The sequence below is a fragment of the Papio anubis genome, chromosome 9 (assembly GCF_008728515.1).
Source record: "Papio anubis isolate 15944 chromosome 9, Panubis1.0, whole genome shotgun sequence".
Taxonomy (NCBI): domain Eukaryota; kingdom Metazoa; phylum Chordata; class Mammalia; order Primates; family Cercopithecidae; genus Papio; species Papio anubis.
In genome coordinates, this window is record NC_044984.1 from 47644918 (window position 1) to 47671441 (window position 26524).

The following is a 26524-nucleotide window of genomic DNA, read 5'->3' on the forward strand; positions in this document are numbered from 1 at the left end:
CTACACAGATCAAATGAACCCTGGTATTTGAAAGCACGCTGTAAACCAGAAAGCACTGTGCACAGGTCAGTGACTATTATACAGGTGTACACGTCTATGGCAACGAGCAAGGTTTCAACAAAGGAGCCTCTTTAGGAACAGTTGAGGGGGTCAGACTTTCCTGCTGTACACCCCCTGCTTCCTGGACCCCTCCCTCCCACCTCGGTCGGCATCAGATGCACACACAGCAAGGACGGTTGGCAGAGCTAGCTGAGGTTTTATTTTAAACCAAAAAAAGAAGCAATTGAATTGTTTTATAGCTGGAGGCATGGGCAAGGGGGGTCCCCACGTAGTAAACTCCCCTGTGGGTGGGCTGAGGGCCCTCAGGTGGGTCTCCTGCTCCCAGTGGTACCCTACATAGCGGTCTCCCTCCCAAGCTCTGGGGCAGCACAAGAGGGGTAGGCTGGGAGGGGGTGCCGCAGCTGTTCACTTGGGCAGGACGTCAGAGGACTCGGACACCAGCTTCCCATCGCGTGTCTCGATCTTCTTCACAACCACAGCCCTGGAGGAGCTGGTGCGGCTGAAGGAGCTGGAGCCCGCGCCAGAGCCAAAGCTGGAGCCCAGGCCGTAGCTGAGGCCAGGGCTTGTGAGGCCCCCATAGGCCGAGCTCAGACCACCTGGTGAGGGACAGAGGTAGCCACATGAGTACAGAAGCCCACCCTGCAGCAGGTTCCATGCCCCTTCCCCCTGCTCACTCCCAACACAGCCCCAGGGATGGGAGGCTAGCCCAGCTCTGCCTGACCACTGATCGCATGGTCCACTACTCCAGCACTGTCAGGGAAAACCAGGAGCAGGGTGGGAAACAGCTGCCATATATATAGCTGTGTGACCTTGGACATTTAACTGGACCTCAGCTTCCTCAACTGAGGACATTTACAGGTGTTATATAAAAAATAAATGACAGCCAGGCCCAGTGTCCCATGTCTGTAATCCCAGCACCGATCACAAGGTCAGGAGTTCGACACCAGTCTGCCCTACATAGTGAAACCTTGTCTCTACTAAAAATACAAAAATTAGCCAGGCACGGTGGCATGCGCCTGTAGTCCCAGATACTTGGGAGGCCTGAGGCAGGAGAATTTCTTGGACCCAGGAGGTGGAGGTTACAGTGAGCTGAGATCACGCCACTGCACTCCAGCTTGGGTGACAGAGCAAGACTTTGTTTCAAAAAAAATTAAACTAAATTAAATTAATAAATCACATAAAGCATGTAGTATACTTAGCACAGTGCCTGGCACAGAGCTATGGTTTATTTGGATGCTTTCTAATAGTAACTCTATTACTGGGGTCCTGAGTGTGTGACCCTCACCCTAGGATTCTCCCAAGAACGTGAATGCTCAGGCTGAGGTCATTGTGAGCGACTGAGCACAGCCCCCACCCTGGAGCTGAGGCCTCCCTGGGCCCTGCCTCCTGCCCTCATCCCAGGGCCCTGGACACCCACCTGCATAGCCGCTGGTGGTCTTCGTATGAATACTCATGTTCTGCATCCCGGACTCCAGCCTGTACCCAGACACAAGGGGTATCAGGACCAACTCCTAGCCCTTCTTGGCCCAGAACAACAGGATCCCAAGTCCCAAGGGGCTTCAGGGGGCTTCCACCCTCCCCACCCCAGGTCACAGGGATAGGGAAGTGGGTCTGGTGAGAGGTCCCCACACCCACCGGCTCTCCTCGCCCTCCAGCAGCTTCCTGTAGGTGGCGATCTCAATGTCCAGGGCCAGCTTGACGTTCATCAGCTCCTGGTACTCACGCAGCTGCCGCGCCATGTCTTGCTTGGCCCGCTGCAGGGCGGCCTCCAGCTCGGACAACTTGGCATTGGCATCCTTAATGGCCAGCTCGCCACGCTGCTCGGCATCTGCAATGGCGGCCTCCAGGGAAGCCCTCTGTGGGGTAGGGGACAGGTAAGCAGGTCGGGTTGGGTATGCCTCCCCTGCTCCCACCCTCCCTTACGGTCCTCCCCACCACCACCTAGGCTGACTCCCCCCAGCTCAAATTAAATGAGACTAAGGAAGCAGATCAGGGAGACATGAGCAGCTTCCAGGTGCTTCCCCTCCACACCCTGCTCAGACCTGTGACACTGTAAGGTCCTCCCATCCTAACTGGACTAGATCCCTGGGTTCTAGACTTTCCTTAAAGCAGCAGAGCTCAACCTTACCCTGATACATATGACTGATTAAAAAAAGCAGACTTGGGAGCATGCATCCCGAGCCCCAACATACCTGCCCCAGGCTCCTTTCACCTCTGTCCTGGCCCAAGGGACCTTCCCTGCATCCCTTAGTTTCCCAGAAGCAGACTGAGAAGCTGAACTGTGGCTGCCCCTCCAACTCCCGAATCCTGGTCTAGGATTCCTTCCCCAACTCCCAGAACCCTCACTCTTCCTACATTATCTCCTCTCACCAGGATGTGTCTAAGGATCCCCTCCCACCCCCGGCCCAGCCCATACCTGGCCTTTGAGGCCCTCAATCTCAGCCTGAAGCCGGCTGATGTTCCGGTTCATCTCGGAGATTTCAGTCTTGGTGCGCCGCAGGTCATCCCCGTGCTTCCCAGCCAGGCTCTGCAGCTCCTCATACTTGATCTGGTACATGCTCTCAGCCTCAGCCCGGCTGCGGTTGGCGATCTCCTCGTACTGTGCCTTGACCTCAGCGATGATGCTGTCCATGTCCAGGGAGCGGCTGTTGTCCATGGACAGCACCACAGATGTGTCCGAGATCTGGGACTGCAGCTCCCGGATCTCCTGTGTGGGAAGAGGGCAAGTGGTGAGGCCCTGTCTCTGCACACAGGGAGCCCTTTTCCACAACAGCCTTCCTTAGGGGATAAGACAGGGGCAGCAGAGGAGAGGAGCAGGTGGGAGTCAGGGTTAGGGAGAGGGCAAAGTTCCTGAAAAAGGAACTAGGTGCACCAATAGTAGGTGCACTGAGGGATCCAATGCAACTCAAAGATTAGGAACAAGGGCTTTGGGGACAGAGTTGCTGCTGAATCGCCACACCCTATGATGACCTTGGATATGTTATTTCACTTCTCTGAACCCACTTTCTCGTCTGTAAAATGGGGTTGATGACTCAACCCTCATGCGAGGGACAGAACATATAGACCAATACTAGCTGAGCAAATATTGGTGGCTGTAATTAGTCAGCAGTGGACCTTTGTCTTATTAGTGCACTGGGGGCTGGGAGGAACCTCTCTGGCTGAGTCTCAGGGTGGAGGCGCTGACAAGGCTGGGGGACCCTCAGTCTCCTGCGACCAAGAACATACCTCTTCATACAGCTGCCTGAGGAAGTTGATCTCATCAGTCAGCCCTTCCAGGCGAGACTCCAGCTCTACCTTGTTCATGTAAGCTTCATCCACATCCTGGGGCATGAGACGAGGGGAGCCTGAGCTGGGTTTCCACACCCAACCCCAACAAAGGGGCTCCCAAGATCCACCCAATGGCCTGGTCACAGGACTTTCTAATTGCCCACTTTGTGGTTTGATCCAGCCCAGCCTCTGCCCATCACACATGCATTCTCAGCCCACACACCACCTCTGCTTCCTGCAACACACCCTCTTCCACCTCCTTCTCTAGGAAGCCTTCTAGGGTCAGATCTCCAGTTCTACTGCTCTGTTTTCTGAACCGTGTTCCAACATCACTGTCAAGAGTTCTGTCCAAATGCACCTACCACTCTATACTTGTCTACCTTTCTGTGCACCCAAATGTTGAAATAAATGAGTTTGTCCCACTACTTAGGAATATTTAGGCGCAGAACCCAGAAAGCCTCTTAGTCTGAGTCTCTGAGCCCCAGCCTCCAGTGTCCAGATGGGAGAAGGGAGACTCCCTCACCTTCTTGATGAGGACAAATTCATTCTCCATCTCTGTACGTTTATTGATCTCATCCTCATACCTGTGAGGAAAAGACTTAGAATTAGAGGATGAAGGCAAAAGGGAGGTTGCCCTTGGTCTTTTGGGAGACAGGGATGTTGTGAAAATCAGGAAAATTCAGTTTGCAGAGATGCAGGATATGAGAGGGCTGGTCCTTCTGTCTTCCCCAGCTACCCTCTCACACCCTCACCCCTTCCTCAGCCTGTGGGAAGCAGGAAATCTCTCTCCAAATCCATGAATACACATCGCATTGGACACCTTAAGAATGTTAACAGCAGGACCTGACATGAGACCTCAAACAGAACTTGCTGGAGTTTGCTAGAGGTCAAGGGTCAAGACTAAAGAGGGGCCAGAATGTACAAAAGTGAGGCCCGTAGGCTATCTCTCCCATCTCAGGTTTACCACATAAACGTTGACACATAATTTGTTCTCCAAATCCAGACAGTTGAGATTGAAAGGGGGTGGGTACTATCAACAATTACGCTAGGACCCCGGACATAAACACAGACTGTTCCGAGCAAACCTCATCATGTGGTCACCCTAATTAGATAGGACTGCGATGCCCACAACAGAGGGCCATGGGGACTTAGTCCCAAGGTCCCAAGGGGTGGAGGAGAGACGGTGACTTCAGTTGGGTGGAGAGTGGGAGTTGCTCACTTGTTCTTGAAGTCCTCCACCAGCCCCTGCATGTTGCCAAGCTCTGCCTCCAGCTTCAGCTTCTCCTGGCCCAGAGTCTCCAGCTGCCGCCTAAGGTTGTTGATGTAACTCTCGAACATGTTGTCCATGTTGCTCCGAGCCGTCTTCTGCTGCTGCAGGAGGCTCCACTTGGTCTCCAGCATCTTGTTCTGCTGCTCCAGGAACCGTACCTGTATGAAGTAGGAGAGAGCAAAAAGGTGCACATCAGGCCAGGGCTCAAAGTCTGGAGGGAAGCAAGCAGTCTTTTCTCTTAATCCACTCTCCAAGCAGTAACGTCTCCAGGCCCCAGGAACCTGGTTAGCTGTTCTGGAAGGATCACCTATGTCCAGGGGTAGAAAGCAAGGCATGATGGTGAGTGAGGTGGGGAGCAATGTCCCTTAGCATTGGGTGGGGGAAAGAGTTAGAAGGAGACGGTGAGGGAGTTATGCTAAAACTGCATTTGCAAACTAATAGGTCTAATTTCATTTACATAGATTGTATATTACAGATCAATAAAAATGGCCAAGTTTTCTTTCTTTTTTTTTTTTTTTTTTTTTTTTTTTTTTGATGGAGTCTCCCTCTGTCGCCCAGGCTGGAGTGCTGTGGTGCAATCTCGGCTCAATGCAAGCTCCACCTCCCGGGTTCACGCCATTCTCCTGCCTCAGCCTCCCGGGTAGCTGGGACTACAGGCGCCGGTGACCACACCCTGTTAATTTTTTTTTTTTTATTTTTAATAGAGACAGGGTTTCACCATGTTAGGCAGGATGGTCTCGAACTCCTGACCTTGTGATCCGCCCACATTGGCCTCCCAAAGTGCTGGGATTACAGATGTGAGCCACCGCGCCCGGTCAAAAATAGCAAACCTTTCTAAAGATGTTAAGATTGAAAAATGGGCCTGGCGTGGCGGCTCACGCTTGTGCTGATTTCTTGAGGTCAAGAGTTCAAGACCAGACTGGCCAACATAGTGAAACCCTGTCTCTACTAATAATACAAAAATTAACTGGGTGTGGTGGCGCACACCTGTAGTCCCAGCTACTCGGGAGGCTGAGGCAGGAGAATCACTTGAACTCGGGAAGCGGAGTTTGCAGTGAGCTGAGATCATGCCACTGCACTCCAGCCTGGGTGACAGAGTGAGACTCTGTCTCAAAAAAACACACACACACACACTTTGTAACTCTTTCTAAACTGGAGGGTCTTCTTGGAAGACAGAAATCTTTTAAGAGTACAGCCTAGTTCCCTCCACCACTCTCTGCAAATCGCTTTCTTCCCCAGGTCATTCTGTCCCAAAATTATTTAAAAAAAAAAAAAAAATAGTGATTATAACATCTTATCCTAATGGAATGTGGGCCAAGCACTGCTGAACTCTTTACATACGTAAGTTTGAATAGGCAAAAACTCTTGGATTTAGGGGCTCTCGTGTTCATTTTATAGATGAGGAAATAAGACTTGGCAAGGGAGTCCATCACCAGGAACCGGCAGAGCATTGCGAACCAAGAATTCAGATTCCAAAGCCTATGCTTAGCTGCTCTCTATAAGGACCCCAGGGCTAGCAAAACGCAGTCAACAAGTCAAGTCCAGGCACTTGGAGCGCCAAGGACCCCCGACCACAGGGTTCCTGGGGCTCCGGTTCCTCCCGGCTCACTCTGCCCCAGGATTTCCCTCCTCCCGTTCCCACAATGCCTCCCAGGAGCCAGTCAGCGTGAAGGACCCAATCCTCGGGGCCGCCGGGGGCCGGGGGCCCCTAAGGCAGCGGAGTCCCAGGGCTGCAAAACCCGGCCTGGCTCCTGCTGTGTGAACGTGGAGCCAGGCCGCTGGGGCGGAGCAGGGACTGGACGCGAGAAAGGGACACGGGCTGAATGGGCGAGGGGTGTTGGTGGGCGACTGCGTTATCTGAAGCCATAAACTTAACAGGACGTGAACCCCGGGCGGGGCGTCCCACACCCACAGACTTTGAATCCTGGATGGGCTTTCCGAGGCCAGGCCCTGGCGCCTCCTCCACCCCACCCCAGCCCAGCCCAGCCCAGCCCACCCCAGCCCAGCCCAGCCCAGCCCACCCCCGACGCCGAGCTCCGCCAGGTGGAGTAGCGCATCCCGAGACGGCTGCCAGCAGCCCCTCACCCCGCCCGCGGCCCCGCCCACGCTGCCGGCGCGGAGGTCAGGGTATGACTCATTCTGTGACCCCCGCACTCAAGCCTCCAGGCGCCAAAGGCCTCAATCAATATTTGCCGGTTTGAACCGAGACATCCACTTCCTTCTCCTAGAATGCTAGAATCCCACCAAACGCCAAGGAAAAAAAAAAAAAAGAAATCACAAGGCACCACTGGGCAGCCCTTGGGGTAGTGCCGGGTAAAAGGCGAACCCGGAGGAAGGTAGTCCCAGAACAGCTGGGACTGCCGCAGGGTGATAGCTTAAAAGACGGTCAGAACTCGGGTTGGAGTGAGAACAATAACTGCTATTATTTTCTATAATTTAGGGACAGAATGACCTGGGGAAGAACGGGATTTGTAGAGAGGGGTGGTGGGAACTAGGCTGTACCCTTAAGTTGTCTCTCTCTTCCAAGACCCTCCAGTTTAAAAGGGAAGGAGGAAGACCCAGGATTCATCCCGGCTGTCCAGACCCTCTCCCCACCCTCACCCAGCCCAAACCAACGTGCACGGGAGGGGTGAGTCGGAGGCTGGAAGGGAGAGTGTCGCCAGGGCAAGTGAGGCCCAGCAGGACGCCAGTTGGGGGCTGGAGATGTGCACAGGGACCGGGATTACCAGGAGAAAGGGGGCGCGGGCACAATCCGCCACGCAGGGGGGACCCTCACCTTGTCTATGAAGGAGGCAAACTTGTTGTTGAGGGTCTTGATCTGCTCCTTCTCCTGGGTGCGCACGGCCTGGATGTTGGGGTCCACCTCCAGGTTAAGGGGACTCAGCAGGCTCTGGTTGACCGTGACTGCGGTGATGCCTCCCATGCCGCTGGGCCCACCATAGCCGCCGCCCAGACCACCCCGAAAGCTGCTGCTTCCCACTCGGGAGAAGCTCGAGGAGCTGATGCGAGCACCGGGCCCACTCGTGTAGGAGCGGCTGCTGAAGGCCCGGGGGCCAGAGGTGGACACCTTGTAGGACTTCTGGGTCACCCTGATGGACATGGTGGAGGCAGGAGTGGAGGCAGGCGGGCCGAACCAAGAGGAGATCCTAGAAGGAGCGGAGATGAGGAAAGCTCTCAGGAATGGCCTTTTATAAAAGAAAGCCCAGCCCCGGGAGATGGGGGGGAAAGGCCTCGTACCTGAGTGGCTAGGCCCAGAGGGGGCTGGGCCTAACCCGTCACCTGCCACCTCCCGGCAGGACTCAGGTGGGGGCAGCAGAGAGCTGCTGCCACCCAAGGGCCCGCTCCAACCCTGGAGCCCACTCCAGCACCACCCCCAGAAACCCAGGAAAAGGCAATTCAGTGAATATGAAACTGGAAGAAATCCTGTCCTGGCACAAGCGCCTGTAACAGGGAGACTTGCCTGGGCGGCCCAGCCACTACAACCCTGACTCCTGGGTCTTGTCTCCCTCCCTCCTGGGGGAAATAAACTGGAGGACTGCGAAGTATGGCAAAAAGGGGTCTCCTAGCATTTGGGTCTCCTCTGAGCTGCGGATACCCCAGAGAAACTCTCCTGTGTTCTCCCTGATTGAAGCGATTACCAGGGCCTGCCTGGGCTGGATGACAGAACAGCTGGAGTCCAAAGCCTTGAATCTGAAATCAACCATTTGCCTCATCTCTCCAGGTTACTGTTCTACCCCTAGCACCTGTTGCAATGCCAAGAGGGTCTGGGTAGATATTTGTGGAATGAATGAATGAATAAATAAACATCACACACACACACACACACACACACACACACACACACGCATGCACACAGAGTGGCTGTCATCCCTCTGCATCTGAAGGTGCAAGATAAAAAGAGATCCAAGGCCAGGCGCGGTGGCTCATGCCTACAATCCCAGCACTTTGGGAGGCTGAGGCGGGCGGATCACGAGGTCAGGAGTTCAAGACCAGCCTGACCAACATGGTGAAACCCCATCTCTACTAAAAATACAAAAATTGGCCAGGTGTGGTGTAATCCCAGCTACTCAGGAGGCTGAGGGAGGAGAATCACTTGAACCCGGGAGGTGGAGGTTGCAGTCAACTGAGATCGCGCCACTGCACTCCAGCCTGGACAACAGAGCAAGATTCAGTCTCAAAGAAAAAAAAAGAGAGATCCAACACAGCTCTTTTCCTGAACATAACCCAGGGGCCTCCTCTCCTCCCAAGATCCTAGGATTCCCTGGGCCAGGTGAACACTGTAGGCCTCACTGAAGGGCCTAGAGAATGATCAGCAAGACTAGAAGGCAGAGAACACAGGGGGAGGGGGCCAGAGGAGATGGGAGCTATGTCAGGGACTTCATAGTTCTTACTGCTCTTTGCGGGAGTCACTCCCATTTCTCCCAGTGGTGAATAATGGGAAGTGAGACAGGACGGCAGGGGTACAGTGGAGTGACGTGGCACTGGTGGTGCTACCTAGACCTTCCTGCTTTTCCCAGTCTCCCAGTGGGCCAGAGGAAATAGAGGAAGAATCCCTGCACCTGTCTCTCTGATCCCATTATCAAAGTGAGTCAGGAGGGCAGGTTGGGACGTAGCATGTACCTGTGGGAGGTTGGAGACTGGGGAGCTGAGCAAGGCACCCCAGGCCTGGGTGGGGCCGGGCGGGGCACGCTGTGGGTGGAAGGCAGGAGGTTTAGGTCCCCAAGGCAGAGATTCCACCTGCAATTACCTGATGGCTGGGGCTGGGTTCTCTGGAAGATACTGCAGGGTGTGTTGTGGGGCCTGGATGAAACTGAACTAGGAGGACCAACAGATGACAGCCAGATCCCCTTGAGGAGAGGGACAAGTGACACACAGCCCTGACCCAGCGAAGGGGGTGACCACCTACTAGGAGGACAGATGTACAGTTTCCTCCCCATCCTTCTCTAGGAGAGATACCCATGCTCACGGAAAGATAGGCATATAGGACCCCTACCCAGAAGGACAGAGAGACCCAGAAGCCCCCTCCTTGGAGGACAGACATAAACCTAAAAAGACAGACACACAGACAAGCTCTCTTCACAATGCATGCATGCATACACACACACACACACACACACACACACCCACCCACCCCACATTGAAGTCCCTTCCGGAAAAATGCACAGATCCCCAGAGTGGGCACAGAGAGTGGCTCCTTCTCCTCCCCTTCCTCCCCTCCCCAGGCCCTGCCCCTGCTGTGCTGAATGGAGCAAGGGAAATTCAGTTAGCACCTGTTTACACTAGGCCTTCTCCCAGCTCCTTTAAATGATGCCTACTTTTCCGATGCCTACTTTTCCAAAGACTGATTGGAATGCATGCTACCCCCTCCCCAATAAACACCCTCACCCACCAGGGCTGAGAAACTTTTTCCAGAAGACCAAAGGCAGAAAGGCTGGGCCCAATGCCAAACCTGGGACAGGGAAGGCGGAAGGAGGGAGGGAGGGGCTGGTCAGACAGGTATGGCAGGCCTGGAAAGGGAGGACAGGCGCTCTCCCTATCTTCCCTCCCCCACGCTGCTGTTAGAGGGAGCAGGAGGCACTCAGGTCCTGCTCCTAGGCAGCACAAGGAGCAAAAAAACAGCACTCCAAAGCCCTTCCTGACATTTCAGTCCCCTCCACCCCACCTTTCTGGATCCCTGGTTCTGGGAGTGTCTCTTGTTTAAGGTGAGGACAAAGGGGGTTTCCAGGGACCCTGCAGTATGCAGGCTGGAGGGCTGACCCAGACCTTACCCAGTCAGGGAAAGCCCATTTTTTCTGGGGCAGCCCAGAACAGTCCAGGGCCAGAAGTGTTTGTGTCTCATTTGTCAGCTCTCTATTGCCCGGAGACCCCAGCCAAACCCTCCCCCAGATGCTCCAAGCCCAGCCTGAGTGCAGGAGAAGAGGCCAGAGTTGGCCTCTCTGATGGCCCCTGCCTGGGACTTCGGGGTTAAAGGCAGAAGGGGAAGGCCTCTGGGACTAGGGCCAAGTGGTGAGGGAAGAGAGAACCAGACTGGGGCGGGCCCACAGGTACAACTCCTTGTAAGGCATTGTGGTCTACACACAGCTGCCTGCCCAACAAAAGGGAACAACATGTTTGCGGTGCCTGCCCTACCCAGACAACTCTGCCTCAAACCGCCTTTCCTGGAGAGTGAACCAGGGAAGGAGGAGACACTCCCTGTGGGCCAGGAGTGAGGGTCAGCCCCCCTACTTGTGATGGTGCAGGATAACTCAGAGAAGGACCCGAGACCCTGAGCAGTGGCATTAAGTCTTGGGGCCAGTGGGGTAGGCAGGTAGCTGTTATCATCACTCATGATCATGGGAAGAGATGGTCTGAACAAGTTTTGCTTGGTGTTCAGGACTGATGATCTCATTCGCTGCAGCATTGTTCGTAATAGCCAAAGAGTGGGAACAAAACAAATGTCCACCAAATGATGAATGGATTTTTTTAATGTGGCATATCCATACAATCTAATGTTACAGTTAAAAGGAATGAATTACTGATGCATGTTGGGTGTAGATGAGCCTTGAAACCCGCATGCTCAGTGAAAGGAGACAGTCATAGAAGATCAGGTACCCTCTGATTCCATTTGTATCACATGTGCACAACAGACAAAGCATAGAGACAGGAAGTAGATTAGTGGTTGCCTAGGGTGGGGAGGAATGGAGGTGAATGCTAAAGAGCGTGGGGTTTCTTTTTGGGGAGATGAGAATATTCTAAATTTGATGGTGGTGGGCAGGCACAATGGCTCTACCTATAATCCCAGCACTTTGGGAGGCCAAGGCAGGAGGATTATTTTAGCCCAGGAGTTTGAGACCAGCCTGAGCAACATAATGAGACCCCCGTCTCTACAAAAAATACAAAACTTAGCTGGGCATGGCGGCACACACCTGTAGTCCCATCTGCTCTGGAGGCTGAGTTGTGACGATCACCTGAGCCCGGAAAGTTGAGGCTGTATGCATTGAGTCAAGATTGTGCCTCTGCACACTAGCCTGCCTGGGAGACAGAGTAAGACTGTGTCTCAAAAATAAATAAATAAATAAACAAATTAGATGATGGTGAAGCTGCTGTGAACAAGTCTGTGAACATACTAAAAACCACTGAACTGCAAGCTTCAGATTATTGAATTATATTGTATGTGAATTACAGCTCAACAAAGCTGTAACAAAAAGATAACCGCAAACGCATAAATGAGCTACACATAAAAAGCAGGGCCTTTGTGCCCAGCATAAGGGTCAGGGGAAAGAAGGAAAGAGTTTGTTTTAAGATGCCCCAGGTAGAGGCTTTTTGCCTCTGGGTTAAGGCAGTGACCCAAAAGTACCCGAAATCCCTTTAAACGATGGAGCATTTTAAAATGTTATTGTTGGCATAGAAGTAGCTGCATTTAGCATTGAGACAGCAGAATAATTTGTTTAAATAGGAAGCCACAGGTGGTGGATACACCCCTCAACAAGCAGCATCATGAATAATAGAGTCAATTCGAGTGCTAATTTTATGTTGTGTGCCTCAAGGCTAAAATTTTTCATTGTCAAAGCTTAGCAAATGGTGACTTTTTTGCTCTTGATCAGTGGTGGATCTGATGATTAAAGCCAGCCAGGATGGAAATGGACTGCCTAGAGAGGGAACAAGCTCCTGTCCCTGGAGACATGGAGAGGGACCTTGCTCACCAGCTGTTCACTGGCCCAGTGGGAGGGGGCGTCTCACATTTGCTAGGGTTTGAATTAGAATGTCCAAGTCCCACCAACTCTGAAAGCCTTTGATCCACTTCCACTACCGCAGAGCTTTACATACTGAAGATGAAAATCTGCAAATGTTCTCTGGTTTGAAATTTTGGTTGTGAGAAGAGATACAATTAGAAATTATTAGAACAAGAATGAGGGAGGACAGCACAGCCTTGTTGTGGAGGAAGGAGACACAAGTCCAACAGCCTGGAGATGATGAGGTCTCCCACACTTTTTTTTCTTTTTTTTTAGAAACAAAATCTCACTATGTTGCCCAGCCTGTCTCGAACTCCTAGATGCAAGCAATTCTTCTGCCTCAGCCTCCCATAGTGCTGGGGTTACAGGCGTTAGCCACTGCACACAGCCTGCCTCTCACACTTTCAACATCCTGTCACCCTCCTCTCCACTGACACCAAACCAAGAAGATCATCCCACTGGGTGAGCATGAAGCCTAGGTGGAAGGTCCCAGCTATGGCTCAGTCCACAGAGTCCTTCCCCTTCACTCTGGTTCTCCATCACATCAAGATTGCCCGTGGGAGATTATAAAAGTACACATGCTCAGGCCACACCCTGTCTGCATTTTCAAGGCTTCCTCTGTGCAGTCAGAGTCAGGCACCATGCTTTAGCTCTGGTCCCACCACCAAGACCCTTAGGAACACAATTCCTTCCTCTTCCCAGAGGAAATAGGCCAGAGCTCAAATCCAGAGCACTGCAGCGTTCCTGCTTATAAAGGGTGATATACTCTGTCCCTCAGAAAGGAAAACAGAGTGGTTCAGTCCCCAGAACCTGACACTCCACCACCGTTGGCCAGGGCCACAGAGACAGAGACTGTGAGAGGACAGACACAAATGGGTCCCATGCCTGACAGTGAGGACAGCAGTGCCGGAGACTTGAGTGACGGGAAGTGGAAGTTATTGAGAGGATTTCAAGGATTTCAAGAAAACTTCAGGAGCTGACATTGAGATAGGGGAAGCCCTCATGGTGTTCAGGCAACTGGACAGGAGTGCAGGAGAGGAAGGACAAACAGGAAGGACCTGGGGCTCAGCTATAGGCATCCTGCCCACCCCCACCCCAGCCCTGAGGATTCCCCTGGCCTGAGTGCTTAGCACTGGAGCTGATATCCAGAGGCCCACTGTTCTGATTTTCCTTCTGGGCAACCTGAGGACAAAGGTGAGAGTGGCAGGCAGGGACTAGAGGCCTTTATTCCTTCCTGTATTCACCCATTCATTTATCCACATATTTGCTTATCAGACACTAGTCTAAAACATTTCGGGAGATGAGCTATTTGGGTCCTCTCAAACCAAAGGAGGCAGGAGCCTCCTTTAGCCAAAGCGAGGTATTTCCTGAAAGTCCCTGTTGAGAAGTGACCATCAGGCCAGACATTGTGGCTCACACCTGTAATCCCAGCACTTTGGGAGGCCGAGGCGGGCGGAACACCTGAGTTCAGCAGGTGTTCACCTGATTCTGGTATTCCCCGCTTCACCACCACCATCAACAAAAGGTTTATGATTCTATGTACCTTTCAAGGACTCTAAAAAATTTGGCGTCAGTCTGAAAACAATGAGGATTTTCAGGATGGTAGAGGTGAATGATGATAAGCAGGTGTTTTTGAGCAGGTGTCTTTATATGCGTGTATCCATATAAATCCAAAGCACACATGTTTGACGGTTATCTCCCAGAACAAACAGCCCCCTTAACAGGCCCGTCTCCCACCCTGTGGGCACACAACCTCAGTCTATAGCACACACGCCCTCTTGTCCCTCACACACTCTCTCAGGTTCACATACACCCCACCTGCCCTCTCACTTGCATGGCCTGACACACAGGCCAAGGTGTAGTACCACCTCAGATCCTCATCTCAGGCACAAGCATGTGTGTGTAGCACCCGTCAGAGTTTCGTGCATACCACCTTCCTACGAACATCACACACACACCTGTGCACACACAGCCATATATAACACACATCCAAACCCAAACACACAGTTACACGTTTGTTTTTTCTTTTACACAGACAGAGGTTTCACTATGTTGCCCAGGCTGGTCTCAAAATCCTGGCCTCAGGCTGAGAAAGGGGGCTCACGCCTGTAATACTAGCACTTTAGGAGGCCAAGGCCAGTTGATTACCTGAAGTCAGGAGTTCAAGACCAGCCTGACCAACGTGGTGAAACCCCATCCCTACTAACAATACAAAAATTAGCTGGGCATGGTGGCGGGCACTTGTAATCCCAACTACTCAGGAGGCTGAGGCTGAAGAATCGCTTGAACCAGGGAGGCAAAGATTGCAGTGAGCCAAGATCGCCCCATTGCACTCCAGCCTTGGCGACAGAGCAAGACTCTATCTCAAAAACAAAACAAACAAAACAAAACAAATCCACCAGGTGCAGTGGCTCACATCTGTAATCCCAGCACTTTGGGAGGCCAAGGCAGGCAGATCACCTGAGGTTGGGAGTTCGAGACCAGCCTGACCAACATGGAGAAAATGTCTTTACTAAAAATACAAAAAAATTAGCCTGGCATGGTGGCGCATGCCTGTAATCCCAGCTACTCTGGAGGCTGAGGCAGGAGAATCGCTTGAAGCCGGGAGGCGGAGGTTGCAGTGAGTTGAGATCAAGCCATTGCACTCCAGCCTGGGCAACAAGAGTGAAACTCTGTCTCAAAAACAAACAAACGGCCGGGCGCGGTGGCTCAAGCCTGTAATCCCAGCACTTTGGGAGGCCGAGATGGGCGGATCACGAGGTCAGGAGATCGAGACCATCCTGGCTAACACGGTGAAACCCCGACTCTACTAAGAAATACAAAAAATAGCCGGGCGAGGTGGCGGGCGCCTGTAGTCCCAGCTACTCGGGAGGCTGAGGCCGGAGAATGGCGTGAACCCGGGAGGCGGAGCTTGTAGTGAGCTGAGATCCGGCCACTGCACTCCAGCCTGGGCGGCAGAGCGAGACTCCGTCTCAAAAAAAAAAAAAAAAAAAAAACAAACAAAAAATCCTTGCCTCAAGCGATCCTCCCACCTTGGCCTCCCAAAGTGCTATAACTCCCAAAGTTACAAGCGTGTGCCCCAGCTCCCAGCCAATGGATACACATTCTTGATTGCATATGACTAAAACCCAACTCAAACAGACTTAAGCATAAAAAGATCATTTATTTGCTCTTATAATTGAGAAGTTCAAGGGTGCATTTGGCTTTCAGCCTAGCCAGATAAGGGGCTCAGTGATATCATCAGGCAAAGCTCTTCCTCCCCATCTCTTGGCTGTTTTCCTCCATGTTAGCTTCGTCCTCGGGCAGTCCATCTCCCTGCTGCAAGAAGGGCGACCAGTAAGGGAGAACCTCTTTCCGATGCTTCCTGCTGAAGTTCCAGGGCTGACTCTCACGAGGTTGATGTAGGTCACATGCTCATCTCTGAACCAATCCCTGTGGCCAGGGGAATACAATACTATTATGTATTCTAGACTAGACTAGATCACGTAACAAGACCCTGCAGAGGGGTGATCAGCCCCGCCCAACCTATAGAGAAAGGGGGCAAAAAAATGTGATTCGCCAAAAGACCAGGAAGAAATGCTGGACAGGGCCGGGCACCATGGCTCATCCCTGTAATCCTAGCACTTTGGGAGGCTGAGGTGGGCGGATCACCTGAGGTCAGGAGGTTGAGATCAGCCCGGTCAACATGGTGAAACCCTGTCTCTACTAAAAATACAAAAAAAATTGGCCGGGCGCGGTGGCTCAAGCCTGTAATCCCAGCACTTTGGGAGGCCGAGACGGGTGGATCACGAGGTCAGGAGATCGAGACCATCCTGGCTAACACGGTGAAACCCCGTCTCTACTAAAAAAAATACAAAAAACTAGCCGGGCGAGGTGGCGGGCGCCTGTAGTCCCAGCTACTCGGGAGGCTGAGGCAGGAGAATGGCGTGAACCCGGGAGGCGGAGCTTGCAGTGAGCAGAGATCTGGCCACTGCACTCCAGCCTGGGCGACAGAGCGAGACTCTGTCTCAAAAAAAAATACAAAAAAAAAATACAAAAAATACAAAAAAATCAGCCTGGCATGGTGATGCATGCCTGTAGTCCCAGCTACTCGGAAGGCTGAGACAGGAGAATCGCTTGAACCCAGGAGGCGGAGGCTGCAGTGAACCAAGATCGCAGCACTGAACTCCAGTCCAGCCTGGGCAACAGAGCAAGACTCCGTCTCAAAAAAAAAAAAAAAAAAAAAAAAACAAGAAAGAAAGTAAAAGAAATGCTGGACGGGCAGAAACAACAGATGTTCACTACATACACTAACCAAAATGTACACCAATAAAGAGGTGGAACCAGAGAGGCCAGTTATAAAGATATCCGTGTACACACTGAGCCCTTGTATAAATACAAATACTACCTGGCCAAAGTCTACCTTCTGTACCTTATCAACGGAATATTGATTTCAGATAAATAAATGATTCAGATGTATGCTATAGGACTTCAGGGGAAGGAGAGGGCCCTTAGAGCAAGCTGAGCTCAGAAAAGTAAGATATGGGCCAGGCGCGGTGGCTCAAGCCTGTAATCCCAGCACTTTGGGAGGCCGAGACGGGCGGATCACGAGGTCAGGAGATCGAGACCATCCTGGCTAACACGGTGAAACCCCGTCTCTACTAAAAAAAATACAAAAAACTAGCCGGGCGAGGTGGCGGGCGCCTGTAGTCCCAGCTACTCGGGAGGCTGAGGCAGAAGAATGGCGTAAACCCGGGAGGCGGAGCTTGCAGTGAGCAGAGATCCGGCCACTGCACTCCAGCCTGGGTGACAGAGCGAGACTCCGTCTCAAAAAAAAAAAAAAAAAAAAGAAAAGTAAGATATGGATGGAAAGATCTGGAAATGTGATAAACCATTGGACAGGAGCAGGATTCCTATGGAAGAGTAGAAAGGCTAGATACTGGGGAGGAGGGTGGGACTAGGGGTTTCAGAGACCAGACAGAGCTTTCTTCTGCAGGCTGCAGGAAGGGAGGAGCAGGGTGATGAGCTTAAAGCAGTGCTTTAGGAAAATTAAGCTGGCTGGGGTGTTCAGGGTAGATGGTAGGGGTAAAAACTAGGGGCAGGAGACTATAAAGGAGGCTACTGCAGAACGCAAGTCTGGAAGCCTGTGGTGTGGTAGGAGCAGGAAGATAGGGATAGACTCAAGCTAGAACCAACAGGATGTGGCAGTTGACTGCATGGGCATGAGTCCAAGGTCACTCAGCTGCACTTCCAGCAGCTCCCTGCTGAACCCTAGCACCTTCTGTTCCAACTAGACTGTTCCATGCACTTGCTATGAGCCACTGGGCTTACCATCGTGTCATCCAATCAGTTTTAGACACAGCTCCTTGGAGACAGAGCAGGTTCCTGCAGAGTCTGTGTCTGGTTCCTGTCTCAGTGCCAGCATCTGCCTGGCATGGCACTGGCCCAGAGTAGATGCTGCAGAGTAAATGTGTAGACCTTCCCCTGAACATGCAGTTTACACTTGCCTTCTTAGCTTGGTTCATCCCACACATACCCCTTCATTCCAGTAACAGCACGATGAGGCTATCTCAAAACCCACCACGGTCCTCAGCAGCAGAAGCAAGTGTGGACAAGCCCGCCTTCTTGCATGCTGACCATGCTGGAGCAGGGTTTGGCTCTTATCTGACTCCTAGGACTGACTGATGCAAGGAGGTGCCTGGGATAGTGAGGAGAATGGGAACCATATTCCAGTGAGACACAGCACAGGAGCTGGGAGTGCCAGCCCTGGAGAAGAGGTTCCCAACATGTGTTAAACCTCAGGACTGCCTGGAGGAAGAGGGGACGTTCATCTGTGTGACCCAAGGGATATAACCAGCACCAATAGGAAGGATTCCCCCAGAGAGAGACTTCTGCTCCCCGTAATCAATGACTTCCCTAAAGTTGGAGCTTTGTGAAAAGAGAGTCAGCGGCCAGGCACAGTGGCTCACGCCTGTAATCCCAGCACTTTGGGAGGCTGAGGTGGGTGCATCACTTGAGGTCAGGCATTCAAGACCAGCCTGACCAACATGGTGAAACCCTGTCTCTAGTAAAAAAAAAAAAAAGAGAGAGAGAGAGAAGAAAAGAAAAGAAATTAGCCGGGTGTGGTGGTGGTGCACACCTGTAATCCCAGCTAGTTGGGAGGCTGAAGCAGAAGAATTGCTTGAACCCAGGAGGTAGAAGTTGCAGTAAGCCAAGATCACACCATTGCACTCCAGCCTGGGCAACAAGAGTGAAACTCCATCTCAAAAAAAAAAAAAAGAAGAAGGCTGGGCGCAGTGGCTCACGCCTGTAATCCCGGTACTTTGGGAGGCTGAGGCGGGCAGATCACCTGAGGTCAGGAGTTCAAGACCAGCCTGGCCAATATGGCGAAACCCTGTCTCTATTAAAAATATAAAAAATTAGCTGGGCGTGGTGGCACACGCCTGTAATCCCAGCTACTCAGGAGGCTGAGGCAGGGAGAAATGCTTGAACCCAGGAAGGTAGGTTGCAGTGAGCCGAGATCACGCCACTGCACTCAGCCTGGGTGACAAAGCAAGACTCCATCTCAAAAAAAAAAGGAAGAAGAAAAAGAAGAAGAAGAAAATAAGCCGGGCGCGGTGGCTCAAGCCTGTAATCCAGCACTTTGGGAGGCCAAGGCGGGTGGATCACGAGGTCAGGAGATCGAGACCATCCTGGCTAACACGGTGAAACCCCCATCTCTACTAAAAATACAAAAAACTAGCCAGGCGTGGTGGCAGGCACCTGTAGTCCCAGCTACTCGGAGGCTGAGGCAGGAGAATGGCGTGAACCCGGGAGGCGGAGCTTGCAGTGAGCCGAGATCGCGCCACTGCACTCCAGACTGGGCGACACAGTGAGACTCCGTCTCAAAAAAAAAAAAAAAAGAAGAAGAAGAAGAAAATAGAGTCTGCATCAACTAGGAAGTTCATGAGGAGGGTTCAGGCAGAAGGTCAAGGGGCCTCTACTGTATCAGCTGGGTTGTTGGAGCCTCAGAAACATGTGGGCCTACTGTATGCACTGCATGCATCACCCCGTTTAAATTCATGAAGATCCCACCAGGCAGAGATGGAAATGTGCCCACATTCACACAGTCGTGAAGGGAAGAACTGGCGTCTGAGCCCTGCCAGACGCCGCACAGGTGGAACTGCCCCAAGCCTGCCCATGCACGTTCTGCTGCCCCACAGCCATGTGTGACCAAAACTCAAAGGACAGTGGGTGCAACCAAAAGAATTTCGCAGCCACTTCCTAATGGTGTAAAGAGTTACTTCACCAGCTGAAAATGCAGATAGTAACAACTACCTCAGAAGACTGATATGATCATCAGGTAAGGAACAGTGCCTAAAATAGCAGGTTTTCAAGACATGTTAGTTTGACTCTCACCAACTTTCCCTGCTTGTACCCCAGCCTTTCCCAAAGCCTTTCTCCACACAATTTCCCCCATCCCCTCACCACCTTCAGACCACCCTCACCCATGGAACTTGTGTTCACATCACTTTGATACATTTGCCCTGTGAGAGTTTAAGCCTTGTGTTTCCCTGCATGAAATAACCTCCTTGCAGAACGGAACAGTGTCTAATGCCTCTTCCCAGGGTAGGTGGTCAGGTGGGAGAAAGTGCTAGCTCAGCAGGGTGGAAGGTAACTAGAAGGAGGTGGCAACTGGGTCTATAAGGAGAAGCTTATAGGGTAGCAATAAAGAAATGGCATGTAAAAATCCTCTGTTATGCAAAACAGAAGCTTGCAAATCCAATTCCTAGGGAGCTAGCCATGCAAACGGAGCCCTGCCTACTGACGCCCACTTGCTTTCCCCAACTCTCAACCCACGGCTCCTTTCCTTGCCAGTGATGGTGGCAGTGGTAGTGATTAGGATTGGAAACCATGGTGATCATGATGGCTTTCTTTTCTTTTTTTTTTTTTTTTTTTTTGGAGACAGAGTCTCACTCTGTCACCCCGGCTGGAGTGCATGTAGTGGCACGATCTCGGCTCACTACAACCTTCGCCTCCTGGGTTCAAGTGATTCTCCTGCCTCAGCCTCCCAAGTAGCTGGGATTACAGGCACGCACCATCACTCTGTGCTAAGTTTTTGTATTTTTAGTAGAGACAGGGTTTTACCATGTTGACCGGGCTGGTCTCGAACTGCTGGCCTCAAGTGATCCGCCTGCCTCAGTCTCCCAAAGAGCTGGGATTACAGGGGTGAGCCACTGCACCTATTATTTATAATCCTAAACTAATCCATGAGGAAGGTAACATTGTTCCCATTTTACAGACAAGGAAACTAAAGCCCAAGGTCCTTCAGTTAGTGTGACAGAGACAGGAATTGAACCCAAGTCTGAAGTAATTTTAGAGCTTGAACATTCTCTTTTCAATTATGCTGCTTTATAGTTAGGATCCAATTATCTCCATTAAGAGATGCAATAATGGCCGGGCGCGGTGGCTCAAGCCTGTAATCCCAGCACTTTGGGAGGCCGAGACGGGCGGATCACGAGGTCAGGAGATCGAGACCATCCTGGCTAATACGGTGAAACCCCGTCTCTACTAAAAATACAAAAAACTAGCCGGGCGAGGTGGCGGGCGCCTGTAGTCCCAGCTACTCGGGAGGCTGAGGCAGGAGAATGGCGTAAACCCGGGAGGCGGAGCTTGCAGTGAGCTGAGATCCGGCCACTGCATTCCAGCCTGGGTGACAGAGCGAGACTCCGTCTCAAAAAAAAAAAAAAAAAAAAAAAAAAAGAGATGCAATAATGTCAATAACTCAAAAGGAAGGATTCAAAACATGTTTATTATTTTATTTAGCAATCCAAAAGAGCTATACTACATTTATTTATTGAGCATCTGTACTACCTCTCCTACAGTAGGGATTCTGGCAGACTTGGGGGACTCTCCCCATCAAAATGGACAGCCCCAGCCTAGGCACAGTGGCTCACACCTGTAATTCCAGCATTTTGGGAGGCCAAGGCAGACAGATCACCTGAGGTGGAGAGTTCGAGACCAGCCTGACCAACATGGAGAAACCCTGTCTCTACTAAAAATACAAGATTAGGCCGGGCGCAGTAGTCATGCCTGTAATCCCAGCATTTTGGGAGGCCAAGACGGGCAGATCACGAGGTCAGGAGATCGAGACCATCCTGGCTAACACGGTGAAACCCCATCGCTACTAAAAATACAAAAAATTAGCCAGGCGTGGTTGTGAGCACCTGTAGTCCCAGCTTCTTGGAAGGCTGAGGTAAGAGAATGGCGTGAACCTGGGAGGCGGAGCTTGCAACGAGCCCAGATCATGCCACTGCACTCCAGCCTGGGTGACAGAGCGAGACTCTGTCTCAAAAAAAAAAAAAAAAAAATTAGCCAGGCATGGTGACGCATGCCTGTAATCCCAGCTACTTGAGAGACTGAGGCAGGCAAATCACTTGAACCCAGGAGGCAGAGGTTGTGGTGAGCTGAGATAGTGCTATTGCATTCCAGCCTGGACAACAAGAGCGAAACTCCATCTGAAAAAAAAAAAAAAAAAGGACAGCCCCATGAGGGCAGAGACCTTGACTATGTTGTTGACTGTCAGGTCCACAGCATTAGATAGGCATCTAACAGGCACTCCACCAATATATGATGAGCGAATTCACAAATGGCTGAACCAGCCTGCCAGGTCAGCCTGTGCCCAACCAGGCACAGTGGCTCACACCTGTAGTCCCAGGACTTTGGAAGGCCAAGGGAGGATCACTTGAGGCCAGGAGTTCAAGACCAGCTTGGACAACACAGCAACATAGCAAGACCCTGCATGTGTGCGTATGTGTCTGCAAGAGAGAAAATGAGACAGAGAGACTTAGAGAGCACGCAGCTCAGCTAAAGGAAAGACCTGCTACCCATCACTCTATAACCAACCTGCCCCCCTCCCCATTCCCTGGTCTCTAAGGACTAAGATAACCCCAACCCAGATACAATGACCCATTCATAGGCCATAAGGAAAATCTGCTGACCTGGATGGTGGGAATGGGCTAAGCCTGGGCCAGCCCAGGCCAGTTTAGCCTCAGGGATCTGTTAGTCAAGCTCCCATGGCAACACAACTAATTGTGTGTTTACGCATTCCCTACAGAACTCCAGGCAGAGGCCATCTATTCCCCAAGGCCACATTCTACCTTCTCTCTCCTTCCTTGCCTCCCCAAGTTTCCTGGGTGACCATCCAGGGAACATTAAGAGAAGCTTCAGTAGCAAAAGCAGCCTCCAGAACATGGAAGGCAGAGGAGGGAAAGCCTCTCCGAGGGAGAGGACCCGTACTTTTTGCTCACAATTGTCCAGCTGCAAAAGTCAAACTCCCTAGTCCTCCTCCTGGACCCACAGCCTCATGGCTTCGATGGTTCCTACATGTCACCACACTAACCATCCATCCCCAGGCCCCGATGGCCTGACCCTATCCTACTTGACTGCCAGGTCCTGCACAAACTCCCTCTTCACTTATGCAGCGCACAGGCCCAGGGTCCCTCCTTCCTCTCTCTCTGTGTCCCTCTAGCCTGGCTCTACCCCCAAGGACTTCCTTCAGGAAGCCCTCCCAGATGGACTATTCCTCCCAGGCTTCTCCCTCCAGCCCTCTAGCCTGGAGCCTGTGATTGTGCATCCCCAGCTCTGGCCTGATCTCCCAGAGCTGGGCATGGGTTCAGCTATTCCCCCATGGCCTAGGAGTTTCCCTAAGGTGGTAAAGCTTTTAATTCTTACAGAAACTATAAAATAAGCATTATCTGCATTTTAGAGTGGAGAAAACTGAGCCTCAGGATTAAAAGCAATGTGTGCTGCTTGGCACAGTGGCTCACACCTGTAATCCCAGCACTTTGGGAGACCAAAGTGGGAGAATGGCTTGAGGCCAGGAGTTCAAGACCAGCCTGGATAACATAGCAAGACCCTGTCTCTACCCTCCTCCTCCACAAAAAAAAAATTGTTCTAATTATCCAAGCAGAGTGGTGCACACCTGTAGTTCCAGCTACTTGGGAGGCTAAGCGGGAGGATAACTGGAGCCCAAGAGTTTGAGGCTGTAGTGTACCATAATTGCACCTGTAACAATGGCACTGGATGACAGAGTGAGACCCTGTTTCAAAAAAAAAAAAAAATGTAGCAAATGGGAGAACCAGAACTGGACCCTGTCTGCCTCCAAAGCCATGTCTCTCCTCCCTACCTTATACCTCCCTCTTTCCCTGAAGACAGTACCATATGCCAGGCACTCCCTGTACCATAGGTTTTTATAACCGCATTTACTCCTCACAATTAAATCTATCAGGAGGCCGGGCGCGGTGGCTCACGCCTGTAATCCTAACACTTTGGGAGGCTGAGGTGGGTGGATCACTTGAGTTCAGAAGTTCAAGAACAACCTGGCCAACATGACTGAACTCCGTCTCTACTAAAAATACAAAAATTAGCCAGGCGTGGTGGCACATGCCTATAATCCCAGCTACTCGGGAGGCTGAGGCAGGAGAATTGCTTGAACCCAGGAGGCAGACATTGCAGTGAGCCGAATTTGCATCACTGCACTCCAGCCTGGGCGACAGAGCAAGACTCCGTCTCAAAATAAATAAGAAAACAAACCTATGAGGAAAGTACAAATAGCCTCATTTTACAGATGAGAATATGAAAGCTCAGAAACTTTCCATCCACTTCTTAAGTCATGTAGCATGTAAGGGCGAGGGTCAGAATTCAACCCAGTTTTTCTGGCTCCAAAACCCAAAGTTTAGTTTCCCAGTCCCCTGGATCTAGGCAGACAGGCTGGGAGATGCAGGAGGCAGGAAGGCAGATTCTGCAGCAGGCATGAGAGCTTGAACGGATCGGCCAGCACCTCCGATAAAGGAAGGTGCCTTCCAGAAGACCTCCAGGAGCTTCCTCACTGATCTGGGGAGACTCAGGAGGCCCAGGACAGCTGAGTGAGGGCTCGGTAGCCAGGCTCCCAGCTCTCTGCCCTCCCACTCACCCTGTGAGCTGAGCCTCCCTCACATCACTGCACTTCTGCAAATTCCTACCACTACCTCCAAAGTGCTCTAGGATGTGTGATTAAAATCAGAGTGTTCTAAGGTTTATGATGAAAATTAAATGAAATTAAGTTAAATTTTTGTTTTGAGAATTGTTTTAGACAATTCCTAGAACAATGTGCAGTAGGAGGAAAACATAAGTTTGGAAATCAAATAGCCTGTGTCTCAACTCGGTCACTTAATTGCTGTGTGACATTGGACAAGTTACCGCTCCTCTCTGAACTACAGCAGCCTCATCTATATAATGAAGGGGCAGGACCATTTATTTCTAAATTATTTTTATTATTAATTATTAATTTTTGAAATTATTTTAAAAATATCTGTATTATTACATTTAAATTAATATGGATTTTAGAGCTTTGAATTGCCTAAAGTGCTTGCAGTATAGTGAGAAAAGCATTATACTTTTTTTTTTTTTTTTGAGACGGAGCCTCGCTCTGTTGCCCAGGCTGGAGTGCGGTGGCATGATCACGGCTTGCTGCTACCTCTGCCTCCCGGGTTCAAGTGATTCTCCTGCCTCAGCCTCCCAAGTAGCTGGGATTACAGGTGCCCACCACCACGCTTGGCTAATGTTTGTATTTTTTCAGTGCAGATGGGATTTTACCATGTTGGCCAAGCTGGCCTCAAACTCCTGACCTCGGGTGATCCGCCTGCCTCAGCCTGAGCCGAGGTGTGAGCCACCCACCGCACCTGGCCAAAAGCATTATACTTAAAATCATACTTGATTTGGGCTCTCAGCTTTTGTTCTCTCATCTGTAAAATAAATTAGATTGAGGCTGCAGTGAACTATGACAGGCCACTGCATTCCAGCTTGAGTGACAGAGCCAGACCCCGTCTCGAAAAAATAAATAAATAAAAATTTAAAAATAAAATTAATTATATGATGATGTTTGTAAAGCTAATTGCTTGTATAGGACTCTACTGTGATGGGAAAAGACCATGCACTCTTCTCTATGAATTCACCCTTCCTTCTCTCTTTTGCCTTCCTCCTCTCAGCTGAAGGGCTCCTGGAGTGAAGCGGATCCTCAGCTGTACTCTCTGGTCTGAGGCAACAGCCAATGCACAGAGGAGCATCCTCTCCTTAACTAAGCACTGAAAGGAAGTGAAAGGGTAGACTGAAGGAAGGACTTGCTAATTCAAGGAGTCATTGGAGCAGAAGTGAGTGACCAGGAATGGGGAGGATGCTTCTGTGGAAAAGGAACAGGGCTAGGCCCCCTTGTCACTGGTCCTAGACCAGATCAGGCCTGCCCAGAAGCCAAGAAAAAGATGGGGTATAGACCTCCATGGGGCAAGGCCAGGATGATGGAGGGGATACCTTCAGGGGAGGAGGTGCTAGGCAAGTTTCTGAAAATGGTGCGTTCAGACAGCTCACTACTTCCTGTGGTAATTCCTGGAAAAGACTGAGTAAGACAAGGTCAGGCCCGGGAGGAATGCAGCTGGAGGAGGTGTGTATGCACAGTCTCCCCAGAGTGAGCCTGTCCAGAGCCTTAAACCTTATCTCCTTCCTCTGAAGAGCTGGGATCGCTATCTCTGGCTCCCAGGGGCTCAGGCTGAGTCAGGGCTGGAGGCTGGGAGAGATTGTGGGCCCCGAAGCATACCTAAAACTGTGGGACCATTCAGCACTTAGGTATGAATGGAATCATATAGGTCTGAAATGCTCACCATTTTCGGAAACCTGTTCAACACCTCCTCCCCTGCAGGTATCCCCCTGCATCATCCTGGCCTTGCCCCATTGAGACCTGAAGTGTGGTACATTCAGGAATGAGATTGGAGCAAAAGGGATCTCTTTGGCAGAGGTGGGGTCAAAGAGATAGTTTAGGATGATTCATCTCCACAAAGGTAGATTCCTACCAGCCAGCCCCAGGCCAGAAATTTCCCCTTTCAGGAAAGCTGGGCTCCAGGGCTGGGTAATACTATCACCTCAATTATCCCTCTGTTCCTGTTTTAGGGGTTATGCACGGTTCTTAATGGGGCCTAACAGCTTCTTTGTCTCTTCCAGCCCTCTATCTTAGAGGACAGGAGGTGGAACCTGCCAACAGAGGGACCCAGGTTCACATTCCAGGGCTGCCTTTCTCTCCCCCTCCGGGCCCAGTACTCTGAGCTGGGCGGCGGGTAGGGGACGAAGGAGGAGAAAGGAGGCAGTGTTCTCATGTTCTCTGTGTCCCTGAGAAATTCCCCACCTCCCTGCCAAGCTCCCTCCTAGCAGGCTGGTGAGACCTGCCCTG

At 51.4% G+C, this 26524-nt stretch overlaps 1 protein-coding gene and 1 long non-coding RNA gene across 2 annotated transcripts; both read right to left on the minus strand.

Annotated features, from left to right (window-relative positions):
- Positions 1 to 231: 231 nt before the first annotated feature.
- KRT8 (keratin 8) lies at positions 232 to 7887 on the minus strand. The gene is made up of 8 exons (XM_009180793.3): positions 7374 to 7887; positions 4547 to 4755; positions 3851 to 3911; positions 3286 to 3381; positions 2477 to 2767; positions 1696 to 1916; positions 1478 to 1536; positions 232 to 656 (listed from the first exon to the last, which is right to left on the minus strand). The coding sequence occupies exons 1-8, from the start codon at positions 7695 to 7697 to the stop codon at positions 466 to 468; spliced, it is 1452 nt and encodes a 483-aa protein (XP_009179057.1). The 5' UTR covers positions 7698 to 7887; the 3' UTR covers positions 232 to 465.
- Positions 7888 to 15452: 7565 nt separating this feature from the next.
- LOC108580986 lies at positions 15453 to 22372 on the minus strand. The gene is made up of 2 exons (XR_001892695.1): positions 22269 to 22372; positions 15453 to 15741 (listed from the first exon to the last, which is right to left on the minus strand). It is a non-coding gene; the product is annotated as an uncharacterized LOC108580986 (long non-coding RNA).
- Positions 22373 to 26524: the final 4152 nt, after the last annotated feature.

Coding starts and splice junctions, on each gene's coding strand:
- KRT8 (XM_009180793.3), bottom strand. CDS start 7,697: ATGTCCATCAGGGTGACCCAGAAGTCCTACAAGGTGTCCACCTCTGGC. Junction 4,756..7,373: donor TTGCCTCCTTCATAGACAAG/GTGAGGGTCCCC, acceptor TACTTCATACAG/GTACGGTTCCTGGAGCAGCA. Junction 1,917..2,476: donor TTGAGGGCCTCAAAGGCCAG/GTATGGGCTGGG, acceptor CCTACCCCACAG/AGGGCTTCCCTGGAGGCCGC.